The 13,596-nt window shown below is 34.0% G+C and overlaps 1 protein-coding gene across 2 annotated transcripts; it reads right to left on the bottom strand.

Annotated features, from left to right (window-relative positions):
* Nucleotides 1–374: 374 nt before the first annotated feature.
* LOC18447709 (short-chain dehydrogenase TIC 32 B, chloroplastic) lies at nucleotides 375–12,598 on the bottom strand. 2 transcript variants are annotated; one of them, XM_006857800.4, is made up of 8 exons: nucleotides 12,018–12,598; nucleotides 11,713–11,944; nucleotides 6,979–7,058; nucleotides 4,231–4,393; nucleotides 2,877–2,958; nucleotides 1,410–1,497; nucleotides 1,284–1,330; nucleotides 375–968 (listed from the first exon to the last, which is right to left on the bottom strand). In XM_006857800.4, exons 1-8 carry the CDS (start codon nucleotides 12,133–12,135, stop codon nucleotides 801–803), a joined length of 978 nt encoding a protein of 325 aa, XP_006857862.1. In that variant the 5' UTR covers nucleotides 12,136–12,598; the 3' UTR covers nucleotides 375–800. The 2 variants fall into 2 exon arrangements, 1 of the variants encoding a protein (XP_006857862.1); XR_016041650.1 differs by lacking the exon at nucleotides 2,877–2,958 and having other exon boundaries at nucleotides 12,018–12,544.
* Between the last annotated feature and the right edge of the window lie 998 nt (nucleotides 12,599–13,596).

Raw genomic sequence — 13,596 nt, forward strand, 5'->3', positions numbered from 1 at the left:
CTCTCATTGGTATTTTGATAAATTTTCCGAATTTCTAGCTGCCCATTTGGCTTGTCGTTGTGAGTTTTAATACCACATACCATACTTACACACAATGTGCTACATATAATCTCAACATTCAAAACATGGCAAAGGTAAGATGAGCATGAAAAGGGAGTGTAAGCAGGTGGGCACTTACAAGACTAGGGAGTAGCCAATTAAGCAAATAGATCTTAAATTTAGGTCGAGCCCTGGATCCGGCTCATGTCGAAAAAGGTCCGTTGGGCGGGCAGTCCGTTGATATTGTATTAAACGGAAGAATCATCATCAGGCGTAAAATACTAAGATACAGTCCCAATCTGTTAATGAGCATTAAATTACAGGACTAATGACACTTCTCAAAAGTAATACTTGCACTAATGACAAGCTCATATATATATAACAAGTTCATACTGATCAATATTCTGTTGTATACATTTTTCTACATATGTTAATTACTAATAGGGAGAGCCTACTACTACAATGGGGGAGTAAATTCCCCAAACCTCAAAAGGCTCCTATTCTCCCACTCTCCCAACTAACAACAAAATTCCCTATTTACATAAAAACTACTGTAATCTCTTAAAAAGTACAACACCTATTTATCCTCTTTACCATTACTATTCCTAAAACTTTTTTCCCCCTTACTGTAGTTCTTTTGATCTTTTCCTGTGAAGTATAGAGAGAATAGACTACAGAGATAGTGAGTGTAAAGTAGAGAATAGAGAGAGTAGAAACTAATGAGATAGAAACACAGAGAGTGTGGATTTGAGAGAGAGAGGTCATAGTTTCTTCATGGTCATTTCTTCGGAAAATTTCCAAAGCTTTTCGGCTTCAGATTTGCTTCCAGCGAGCTTTGACGTTGAAGCCTCATTGCAATCTGCAAAATATTTACCAGAAACACCTGCGAGGTTCGGGTTTGTTGCAACGTAACAAGTCGTGGCTGCCGCCTAAATTGCATGGAGAAATTACTTCAAATTAAAAGCAAGGTCTGTGGAAAGGTACAAATATAGGACATGAAAATAAGAATGTAAAATAGGAATTATGATTTAGAAAACATGGGTGTGATAGATATTTATAGAATATCAGACACATTAATTCTATTCATTCTATTTTAAAAACAAAAAGATTTGTAACAAATAATTTGTTTCATGTTTTCATAAATTCCATTGGATTTTCAAATCTCGATTGAATCTAATTAATAATGACAACAACATGGATAATAAATAGTAGAAAATTTGAAAATATTAAGTCTGGTATCTAACCTGGGGAATCGACTTTACGAGCTTTGACGCAAGGAAAAAAAAGAGGTCTGCACATAAATAATGCATTAGCATGAGAATTTGCAAAAATTTGGGCACGGTTTGCTCAGAATTATTTCAGAAATTTACCTGTAAGAAACCCTTCTCGTTCCCTGGTGAGCCTTGTCCGAACGATCCCGGGATGGACGGAGTTGATGGTTACATTTGCATTCATTTCCTGCAAGGCCAAACACATTTTTCTCGATAATTTGGGTTTATTTCTTGGCAAGCAAGATTCAACTAAATAACCAAATAAAATTATTGCACACACATAAATGGAAGGATTTTTTTATTTTATTTTTTGATGGTGGTGTGGGGAAGTATATACAATGAGACCATTTGCCTCTGATGCAAAATTATAAAAAACAACTTAAGTCATCAAATTTGAAATCTTAGTATGTTTATTTCTTTGATGTATTAATGAGAATCTTTCTTAGAATTTAAATGTGATCGATAAGAGACTCTCCTCCATCCGATTTCATATCTGACGGTCGATATGCTTTCTAACATTTGTACCACATGCAAATGATCTTATTGAAACTTTCACTTTCTAAAATGGGCGAAGTTTTTAGTGGAACTCAGATTTATGAAATTTGACAAGGCTATACTTCAATACTCTTTTTGAAAAACCAAATCCTAACAATACAAAACCTTGAGATGGCTTGCAAATGTATTTCACTACATGTATGTAGAATTTAAAGGCTAAAACAAGAAAGTAAATCTAGGGGATATGTCAGGATTTGAAATAAATGATATAGAAAAAAGTGTCCAAGAGTGTCTTTTCCCTTTCAAATCCATGATCATGAAAGTAGATATAAATGATTTTCAACATAAAAAATACAGTCTCCAATTAGATTTAATGTAAAATTGTATGGGGTCCCTTGGGAAAAGTTTATATAAAATGTCAACCTTATACTATTGAAGTAGGGTGCCCCACAAAAATCCTCTAAAAGATTATTCCAATGTAGGAAAATTCTTCAATTGATTATCTCGAACTAGAGATGTATGGATATGAAGAAAAAAAAGTATGCTAAGTTCTACATAAAGTGTACTTTGTAACAATTTATTTGAATTGCTTATTTTCAAGATTTTTAAGTGTTCATAGATCTGATCTCTTAATTTAGATATCATCTTTCAAGTATGAGGTCTATGAGATTCATAATATTCTTAGAATGAATTGGAAAAGAGCGAGCATGAGATAGTGAAATATGAAAAACGAGGGATTCTATGTTCAAATCCTATCGATCAAACATTTAACACCACCTATAACTCAGCTCCTGGTCTCAGTTTTCATTCTTACCAATGCTAACCCCTTTCGAAAACTACTAACAGTTTCAAAAATTGCTAGCACACTACTAACAATTAATATTAAAAATAAAATAAAATAAACTAGAGTTGAAAATAGATTTTCAAAACATCATAAAGTTTCCGACGCTGAAATTGAATTTCTATGCTAAATTTAGAGGTACACCTTACTTCTATAAAAAGAGGGCACCTAAGAGTACTTTTTTAGGAAAGTTTTCAGTTTTTTTTTTTTATATAAAAAGGGGTGCATACCTTAAGTCTAGTTGATAGCTCTTTGGCATGCAAAATGTTGGCCAGCTTTGTGAGTGCATAGGCATGACTCTCATTGTAGTTCCTAAACCAATAATATCACACACAAACACTCCATTAAACTGGTGCAGAGAGAAAGAGAGAGTAACCATGTAAGAACGAAAGATTTAGAGAGTGTCACTACTCGTGAGAATATAAAAGGTAGGATAAGTATATAATAAGACCGTTTATTTTTGACGCAATGAAGTTACAATTATTATTGATTATTAAATATAAAACTGGGCGGTTAGGAGTATAGGATTGATTGGGCATAAAAATCAAAATAAAATTTCTCAAACCATGTGACACACACTTGACAATCAGATTTTGTATCTGATATCTTAAAGTGATTGTAACTTCATTATACTAAAAATTGAATGGTCTTATAATATATCAATAAAAAAACTAATAAAACAAACACAAAAGAGATAGATGAGCGCTTATAACATACTTCTAGGAGCATGCTTGCTCCCTCGGGCAAAAAAAGACATTGTGAGCGTTTTAATTCATCTTGAATTTTGAGATGCAATCAACAATCACAGAATTGGTGTTTTCAAAAAAAGGAAAAAGAATTCGAGTTTTCAAACACTTATACCAAATATAGACCTCATAGTTGAAAGATGATCAGGACTACGTTTTCCATGTAGGATATGCGTTTTAAGCAAGTATGGTTGCTGGGTTTATGAGGTTACATCATAAAATCTGGGTCCTAAAAACAATCTTATGACGTGTTTGACTTTGGGAAGAAGTGGCTATCCAAGGAAGTGGACTGGGACTTTTAATGCCGAAGGAATTCGTAACTTCGGAAATTTTTGTATAGTACTTCTCATTATAAAACGGGAAATACTACACCTATCCGAAAGTAACACCTTTGGAAGCCACCGCTTCCAAAGTTGTAGCTTGCAATCTCTTGGCAAGATTGTATCCATAAAGATAAAAACATTTATTAAATAGAGAGAGAGTTTCACTTGGTTAAAACATTTTTTCTTGAAGTAGAGGGAGAGGGTGGGAGAGAGAGAGAGTTATTCACTTGATAAGAGAGGGAAAGCAAAGGAAATACTTATTGACTTTCTCCGATTTTACTGTTTTCAAACGGGTGGAAACTACAATACAAGAGAAAGTATGAAACTTTCTCCATTATTATACAGCCCCTAAGAAATAGAGTAGTTTCACTTGATGAGAGAGAGAGCCGCACTTATTAACAAAATTTCTTGGAGTAGAGAGAGAAATTTATTTTCTAGAGAGAAACCTATTGGGTAGAGAGAGGGAGAGGTACCTTTTCTTCTGGGACCTATTGGATAGAGAGAGGGAGAGGTACCTTTTCTTATGGGATTTGCCTATAAGTCCAAGATAATCGATTCCATCACCATGGTACCACCCATGTAAGCTCGAAGAAACATTCACTATTCTCCCTTCAATGCTTGTTTCTCTTGCAGTTTCAATCATCTTTTTCAGAAGCAGATTTGTTAATAGAAAATGGCCTGCAAAGCATTTAAAAATAAAATAAAAATTCTTAAATATCACTAAACAGGTCGACAGATTACAAATTATATTTGAGGGTGTGCTTTTAAATTCCTATATCAATGAGTTGAATCCTTAGATAAAGTTGATTTTTTTTCAAATTGCTCTTATTCAGTGTGAGAAACCAAAATTATTAGGGGTGCTTTAGTAATTTTATCATTGATTATCATTTGGTATGGGGGAGAGGGGGGTGGGAACTATAAAAAAAGGTTGAAACCCTTTATATATCACTTAAAGGGGTCGACAGACTACAAATTACATTTGATGGTATGCTTTTAAATTCCTATATCAATGAGTTACATCGTCTTACATTTTTTCAAATAGCCCATATTCAGTGTTAGAAAGCCATAATTATTAGCTGTGATTTGATAAATTTATCATCAAGATTGTATTGGGCCGACTGGAATGCCGTTCGGTACTTTAAAATGTCTGGTCCAAAATAGAAAATAGATTTTTATCGAAAATCAATTAAAACCAATGTTTCACTAGTTTGGGCAAGTCAAATTAGCTGGATTTGATATGTTTGGACCACTTTAACAAGGCCATGACAAATATATAATGCAGTGTATTTCATATTTTACCTATTTTTCTTATTTTTAATTTTTTTTTTAAATCTGATCGAACATACTTAGGATGTTTTACCGATTTTAATTGGATTAGACCCTTCGACGATTCTTTCATCTGTCTTATTATGATAACACTAGTAATGATGATGGCAATGATGATGATGATAAGGCAAGGTGTTCGAAGAAGAAAGGCCTTAAGATAACACCAGTGATGATGGTAATAATGATAACAAGCCACTCAATTTGTGTTTGCAAGGATTCATTTTGGAATAAGTAAAATGGGTTTCTCCTTAAAATTGAGATGTGGGCTCAGAAGGTTACAATAATAATTATAAAAATTAAAGCGTGATTATTTAAGAAAGGATTAAGTATCTATAGGGCCTAGGATTTATAAAAGTAAAATAAAGCCTCACCTCATATACTCATCCGAAAAGCACTTTCGGTGTTGGAATTCTTCATGACGGCTCTAAAATTAATTTCGAACACCGACAATAAAATTTGAAACTAAAAAAATAGTACAAATTTGATTTGTGAACAATTATTTTTATGGCAAAATGGATGGTCAAGATGATTTGTTGCAATATATACTATTTTTAAAATTTAAAATCTTAATTTATTTACAATATATACTATTTTTAGAATTTGAAATCTTAATGTTCAAGCTGATGATCGATTTAAAAGTTTTTCAAACCTTGAATTGCAATTTTTTATGAGTTATAAGGTGAGGTTTTAGCTGCAGCCTATCAAACCATTTTCCTTTAACAAATTAAAAGGACAATGAACCTAAAGACTTAGACTAATTCTATTGATATATGCCTTTTGCCCACTTTAAAAAGCCAATGTCCAAAAACTATAAATCACATATTCGTTTTCTTCCATAAACAAATCTGCAAATACTTTATTCACATTTCATATTACATGAGTAGATGAACAGGTACAAATATCAATTTATTACTCCCTTATTAAATTTGAAGGGAACCTAAACCCTCAACCTTTCTCCAATCACGTGTTGGCACTTGGATACAGTGTAGACACGAGGGGCATTAAAGTATTAGAGCATGAAGCTAGGGCCTGAATCTAATATTCTCTAGTCACTTATATAACACTGCAATCTTGCTTTCTAAAAATAAAGTTGCTGCCCTGTATGAACTTCTCCAAACACACATATTTGTAAGACAAAAGATTTTATACTTATGTAGGAGTATAATATCCATTTACTCCCTTGTAGAGATGGCAATGGACAGGACCCGACCTGGGTCGAATCCGGGTCCAAATCTTAGACCCAAATACTATTCAGGTTTGGGTCCGATAACATTTTTCAGGTCCCAATTTATGAAATATATTTAAATATAGTCAAATAAATAGACATTCTATTTTTTGGTTTGGGTACGGGTCCGGGTTTGGGTTTAGATGAATTCGGGTCCTGGTTAGAGTCCCATAACATTTTTTTGGGTTTGGGTCCAACCTGACCCGTTGCCTGAGCCTGGCCGAGCTTGACCTGTCCCATAACATTTTTTTCGAGTCTCAGTCTGGGTCTAGCCTAACCCATTTTTTTTGGGCCTCGGCTAGACCCAGACTCGGGCCCAACCTGACCAGTTCAGGGGTCTATTTTACCTTTGGTGCAGGTTGAAATTCAAAACTTGTTGACATGAGCATGAGCCATTTTCTTGGGTAAATTTAAATATCCTTCTTCAAGGACCACTATGTTTTTAAATATACAATTAAGACAGTATTACACTATGGAGATTAGAAGTAGAAGTTGATTTTTAAATGGAGGCGTAAAGAATTATTATTTTGTTTAACATATAATTAAGACAGTATTAAACTATGGAGATCAGAAGTTGATTTTTTTAATGGAGGTAAAACGAATTATCAACTAATGTGCTTTAAACAAGGTTTCTAATCTAGTTAAACGTGGTTTCAAACAAGGTTTAAGGCTTAATTTAATTCTTCAAAAAAAAGGTTTAAGGGTTGATTACCGAGGTGATTAGTGGCAAACGTCATCTCTACACCATCCTCAGAGACCGCATACTCCCGGGAAAATTTACCGGCATTATTTCTGCACCCAAAAATAATAATTTATAATTAATAATCAGCTAAAAACTAATACTTCAGTCATATTTAGCTAAATTTTAGTAGTTTATTATAATTAAAAGGGAAAATCATCAAAATATTCGTGAGATAATTATTTTATATTGTATCTATATTGTTTGATTTAATTTAAAAACACCCAATAGTATGAAAAGTGTAATATGTCAAAATAGTGCATCTCTCATGCATATTTTGATAAAAAAAGTCATAACTAAAATAATAAAAAATCTAAAGAAATGCCACTGACTTTCTGAAAATTTCAGATTTATTTATTTTTAAAAAATTATCCTAAGCATTCCATGTGACAAAACATCCATGGAGGGAAACAATTGACATTGTTTCATAAAAAAAATGAGGTATTTTAGATAGTTGGGAAAATTTACCTAAAATTTTCATTTGAATTTTTTGAATTTACAAGTAGTCCCTTATATTTCATATTTCACATTCAATTTTTACTTTTAAGAGTATTTTAAGATTATTGCAGTGTTAAAAAAATCGGCCAGTTAGATCGAAAACCTAGCGGTTTCCGAGTCCAGTTAGGGTCGGTTTTGGGTGTCTAGTAACCTAAGGTACACCCCCAAAAAAAATTGGCCCAAAACTGGCAGTTTAGAGGTCGAACCGGTCATTTTTTAGGCAAACCAGCTGGTTTTGTGCTAACCAGACCAGTTAGACGATATAACGGATGTTTTTATGAAATAACGGTAATGTACCTGTTAACTATTATTTGTAGAAGGCATTCTTGAATCAAAATTTTTACTTTTTTTTATTCATTTTTGTGCCTTTTTTTTGTCTTTTTTATTCATTTATTTATTGCCGTAAATCAATATCTAGAATCTATAAAACAAGAAATTTGTATTGAAACATCGAAAAAAATAAGAAGAGTTTCTTGCATTGAAATGACGGATTTTATAGGTTTTTGAAAATTTATGCTATTCTTTCAATAATTTCTTCAATACCTAATGGTTCTTGAAGAAATTTAGTGGGTTTGATAGATAAATGAAGTATTTATCATACTCATGTTCCAATTTGTTCAAAAACCAAATATTATTGGTTGATTTTGGCCCGAAAAGGAACCAGTGTTTGATCCAAAAACACAGATTTTTTATCAATTTGTTGGTCGTTTTTTTATCAAATTGGGTTGTGGATTTTGATCTTCAAGGCTTAATCTCTCAAACAAATTAGGTATGTTTATTTATGATTTGATTAATTTTTTTATATGAATTTTTTTGTTGCACCATACCATGAAAATTTCATAGATCTGAAATTTCTGCCATTTTTCAATTAAATTAAAAATACCAAATATTTTTTTATGAGATTTGGTGCATTTGAAAGATGATCGAAGCCTTTACAATGCATGTATATTAATTTGTTCGATTATCCAAACATTGAGGGTCGTTTCTTACTCGAAATGTTGTTCGACTTCAGAGGCTTTTGATAAATCAATTTTTCTAAAAAAAATATGTTGTTTAATAAAATTATGCTTTTTGATGAATACAAGAAGTATTTTTCTATTTTTCTTACTAAAATTATTTTTAATAGAATTATGATTTTTTAATAAAATTATGTTTTTTGATGAATATGGGAAGTGTTTTTCTATTTTTGATGAAATTATTTTTTTTGATAAAACTATTTTTTTGATGAAATGGATTACTCTTTTTGATAAGTGCATGATAATGTTGTTCGATCTTTTGCTCGATTTTTTTAAGTGCATGATATAGTTACATTTGTAATAATGGAAATGAGGCATTTTGTTTTTTTAAGTGCGTACAAAAATTTTGGTTGCCTTATGTTCAATGAAACACTACACTATCGTCTTGTATGTTGCTTGGTTCTTCTCGTTATTCTTCTTTTTCTTTTTTCTTTTTTCTTTTTTTTCTTTTTTTTTTCCATTTTCTATCAAGGTTTTTGGAATGTTTTGGAAAGAGTCTTTAAAAGATCAACTGATTTTTTAAAAAACGGCCAACTAACTCAAGATCGGTCATTGGCCAATCCCAATCTAGCCCGATTCCAAAGAGAGAGACAGAGAGAGTTTTACAAAAGTGATATTAATTTCAAATCATCCCTCACATTTGGCAATATGGGTTGGGTTAGTCTATCTAATGGAACCCATATTTGGAGGGTCGAACTTGAAAAGTGCCTCTACTAGAAATATCTTAATTTTTTTGTTTTTGGGTATTTTTCACCCATTTTTTTAAAAAAAATCTACCAGACCAGTTAGTCTGGTTCCTATTCTAACCGCTCCAAGCCCCATGTCCAGTCAACCGTCCTGGTACAATTTTGCAAACACTAATTATTATTGTATCTATACATCCAGATTAATCTTAAATATGGGGTATACATGCTTTGTATTATCACGTAGGATAAATAATAATACTAATAATAACAACAATAATAATAATTCAATATTAATTTTTGGAAATAGGATTGGAATTTTTTTGGGTTGATTTCTCTAGACAATAAGTTACCTAGATAGTAACTTGAAAATAATTTCCCTAGATAGAAACTTGACAACAAATCTAAGTTATCAATAGCCAAGTAAAAATAAAAAATAAAAGGAAAAATTATGAAAGACAATATTTATGGTATCACGGAATGCTCCATATTTTTTTCAAATTTACGAGGAGGTTCTACTCTCTTTTTTTTCTCTTTCAATTTTGTGCCCCAATTCGACGTTTTTTTTTTTTTATATTTTATTTTGTTCAGCTCTAGGGCACTTTGATAGCCCCGATCGGGCAACCCCAATTTGGGGTTAACCAAATGTTTGAACAATGGACCAACCCCAATGCTTGAAAAAACTATTGGTATAGCAGGGTTGGATGTTTCAAAAACTACTTAACCTTCGGGTTGTTTGATGTTAAACATCATACCACTCGGACCCCCCATGAAAAAGTACTACAATAGCAGGTCTAATGTTTCAAATATCAAACTGCCTAACTTGGCTATCCGACATTTGAAACATCAGACCGACCCAGAATTGGGGATGTCTCAGGCCATCGAAGAACCCTAGAGTTCAACAAAATAAAAATAATAAAAAGAAAAACAGGTATAATGTTGCTAAACTTAAATAAAATAAAGTAAAAAAAATCGAGAAAATATGGAGCATCCTGTTATTCCGCTAATGTTTTTGGGTTTTTGTGTAAATTTTCCCATTTGTAACAATTTTCTTTTTCCAGATGGACCATGAGATATTTACTCAAAAAACCGAAGATAAGAACCATTCATTGGACATATGCCATTTTCAAAGCAAGAAGCACGATCGATATTATACTGAAAACAGAGGGGGTTTCTGCTAAGCCACAGGAGCGTGGACTCTGATCATTGAACTTGAAAGTCTTCAAACTTGAAATGGAGGGAGAAAGAGTAGTCTGAGTAGGAGTGGCAATGGACCTCGACCCGACCTGACCCGTTGCCACCCCTAGAAAGAGTGAGAGAGGCATTTCTCAAACATGGGGAGAGGGATTTCTCAAAGGGCGTGGGCGTGGTTTTTATAAAGCCGAGGCCTTAAACAGTTAAAGTAAGGACGGCTGTGAAATAGCGTCCAAACATGTTATTTCGGTATCAAAAAATGTACTATTTTTAAAACTTGAAAATCTATTTTATCTGATCTCCATACATCCCCACGTTGAGTTGAGATGATCGCATTGAGGGTTTTTTTCTTCTTTCAAATATTTTAGGTGAGCCTTAATTTGATTGATTAGGGCCTCACCGTTATATAAATGTTTTCCTTTCTCAAATAAGGAAGAGAAAGGGCATTTCTCAAATTAGGGGAGGGGAGAGAGGGGCATTTATCAAATAAGGAGAGAGAGAGAGAGAGACATTTCTCAAAATAAAGGAGAGGGAGGCAAATATGGAGAGAGCCGGAAAGTGGGAGGAGGCATTTCTCAAATGAATGGATAGAAAAAGAGGAGAGAGAGAGAGAGAGAGAGTTGCAGATAAAATGGAGCTTTATGGCATCATAGAAAAGAAAAATAGGAAACCAAAAACGACTAAAACGCCTTGGAGAGAGAGAGAGAGGAACCAAGTTTAATGCGGTGCAACAAGAGAGGAGAGGAGAGGACGAGAAAAAAAGATAATTCCGTTTGCAGGGCGAAGAGAGAGAAAGAAACGAGGAAGAGAGAGCAAGAAACGAGGAAGAGAGAGATGAAGAAAAACATTTATATTATGCTCAGAGAGACAGAGAGTGGGGAAGGCAAAGAGGGAGAGAGACGTAAAAAGTAAGAGACGCTTATGTACAAGACAGAGAGAGAGAGAGAGAGCATAAAAAGCAATAAAAACGCAAGCAACTGTTGAACGCAGGAGAATTTTGAGAGTTTGCAGTAATACGAGAGCAAATATTAACCCCAACAGAGAGAGAGAGGAACAGTAAGAAGACCCAACTGATAATATTGAGATTAACAGAGAGAGAGAGAGTAAAATTACAAACAGTGAGAAAAGAAGAGTGAGAGAGGGAGATAGTAAATATCCAAACAGTGAGAAAATAAGAGAGAGAGAGTAAAATTCCAAACATCGAGAAAAAAAAACAAAAAAAACCCAAATGAAAAGATTGAGAGTCAACAGAGAGAGAAATCCGAAAGAGAGGAGAGCTAAAAAGACGAACACGAGAGAGAGGTTAGAAGACCCACATGAGAAGATGGAGGGGCAACCGCAACCGTTCAAACTCCGAAACGAAGCATCGCACAGAGGCCATGGAGCTGAGATCAAGCGCCATGACGATAATCTCCGCTCCACTAATCTCCCCCCTAATCCTCGCCCTCGCTTCTCCCGCTGCCTTCAGGCTCCGGGCCGGCAGTACGAGCCGAGCGCCCCGCTTCGCCAGAACCCGAGCCGTCTCGGCGCCGATCCCCGACGTGGCTCCTGAAAACAGGGACTCATTCTCAACCGCAATCGGAGACATGGGGGGAATCCAACAGCGGATATCGAATCTTACCTGTGATGATGGCTGTGATGGAGCCGAGCTCCGGCGTTACTTGCTCGGCCGTGGACTTGGAACCAAAGCCGCTCGCCCCGGCGGAGCCGCCCATCAGATACCTCAACTCCTCAAACATTTTCTTCTTCTCTCTCTACAATTGCACTGTGCGCTTCTTTCTCTCTCTCTCTCTCTCTGCTTCCACTCTCTCTGCTATTGAGCAAAGGGTGTCTCTCTCTAAAACGTTTGTATTGAAGTCCTCTCTCTCTCTCTAAAACGTTTGTATTGAAGTCCTCTCTCTCTCTCTAAAACGTTAGTATTGAAGTCGGGGCTCTTGTCAAGATATAGGGGGATTGTAAGGGGTGCTTGTGATATCTGTAGAGTTTATGGATGGTAAAATAGGAATTTGAGATATAATCTTGCTATTGCAATGTGGGTTTTCTTTCTCTTTTGGTGTTACAGTATGGGTCTACTCTCTCTCTACTTTTTCCTCTCTTTCTACTATTACACCATGTGCTCTTCTTTCTCTCTCTGCTATTCCCCAAATGGTCCTTTCCTCTCTCTAAACTTGGTATTGAGTTGTAGTTTTTCTCGCTTCTATTACACTGTGGTTCTTTCTCTCTCTACTTTCTTATACTGTTGCATTATTTACAGGTGTGGGCTGTTGTCTAATTAAAAGGGGTGAATGGAGGGCAAAACTGCAAATTTAGTGTACGTGAACTGTTGGATGGCATTTGTGATATTTGTGGAGTTTAAAAGGTTTAATATGTTATTTGTTTCATCTATTTTTATTTTTTCTCTATTTTTTACTATTTTGGCACTCACAAACATAGTTTTTTAAAAGTGTAATCTTATTATACTATGATACAACCATGGCATTATTTATGCAAAAAAAAACCATAGCATTAGATCAGTGCATTTTCCTATTTCTTTAACCACATTTTTTCTCTATTTTTTACTATTTTGGCACTCACAAATATAGTTTTTTAAAAGTGTAGCCGTATTATACTATGATACAACCATTGCATTACTTATGCAAAAAAAAAACCGTAGCATTAGATCAGTGCATTTTCCTGTTTCTTTAACCACATTTTATTTTTTACCCTCATGAATTTTACTTTATTTTTTAATTCCTCTTTTTTTTATTATTGCTTACTATTTACTTAGATCGAATTATTCTCATCTCTCTCCTATTATCTCCTTGTAATTTGGGTACCCAAATCAATGTAATTCCTATAATTTTTACCAAATAAATATAAATTTAATTGTTCACCGTCTAGTTGACTAGTTGGACTGCCCACTAGTGTTTTGGTTAATTTTGGCCTTAAACAAAAACTCGGTCCAAATGAAAATGGGTCAAATCAATGTTTGACCAAATTTTACAATCAGATTGGATGAATAAAGTAGGGCATTGTTTGTTTATTTTGTACTGTACTATTTTTATTTTTTTATTTTATTTAAAATGTAATATTATTTGATAGTCATATTGGTTTTGACCAGACCAAACTGCCAAATCCAAGAGTCTGATTCTAATGACATTGCTTCCTTATTTGACTTGCTTTGATTTTTTGTTTCCAATGTAGGTTTAATTGACTATCTC

The sequence above is a fragment of the Amborella trichopoda genome, chromosome 9 (genome assembly GCF_054954075.1).
Source record: "Amborella trichopoda isolate Santa Cruz 75 chromosome 9, AtrichopodaSantaCruz75HAP2 v2.0, whole genome shotgun sequence".
Taxonomy (NCBI): Eukaryota; Viridiplantae; Streptophyta; class Magnoliopsida; order Amborellales; family Amborellaceae; genus Amborella; species Amborella trichopoda.

Coding starts and splice junctions, on each gene's coding strand:
- LOC18447709 (XM_006857800.4), bottom strand. CDS start 12,135: ATGTTTGAGGAGTTGAGGTATCTGATGGGCGGCTCCGCCGGGGCGAGC. Junction 1,498..2,876: donor AGCTATCAACTAGACTTAAG/GTATGCACCCCT, acceptor TTGGCCTTGCAG/GAAATGAATGCAAATGTAAC. Junction 1,331..1,409: donor ACGAGAAGGGTTTCTTACAG/GTAAATTTCTGA, acceptor ATTTATGTGCAG/ACCTCTTTTTTTTCCTTGCG.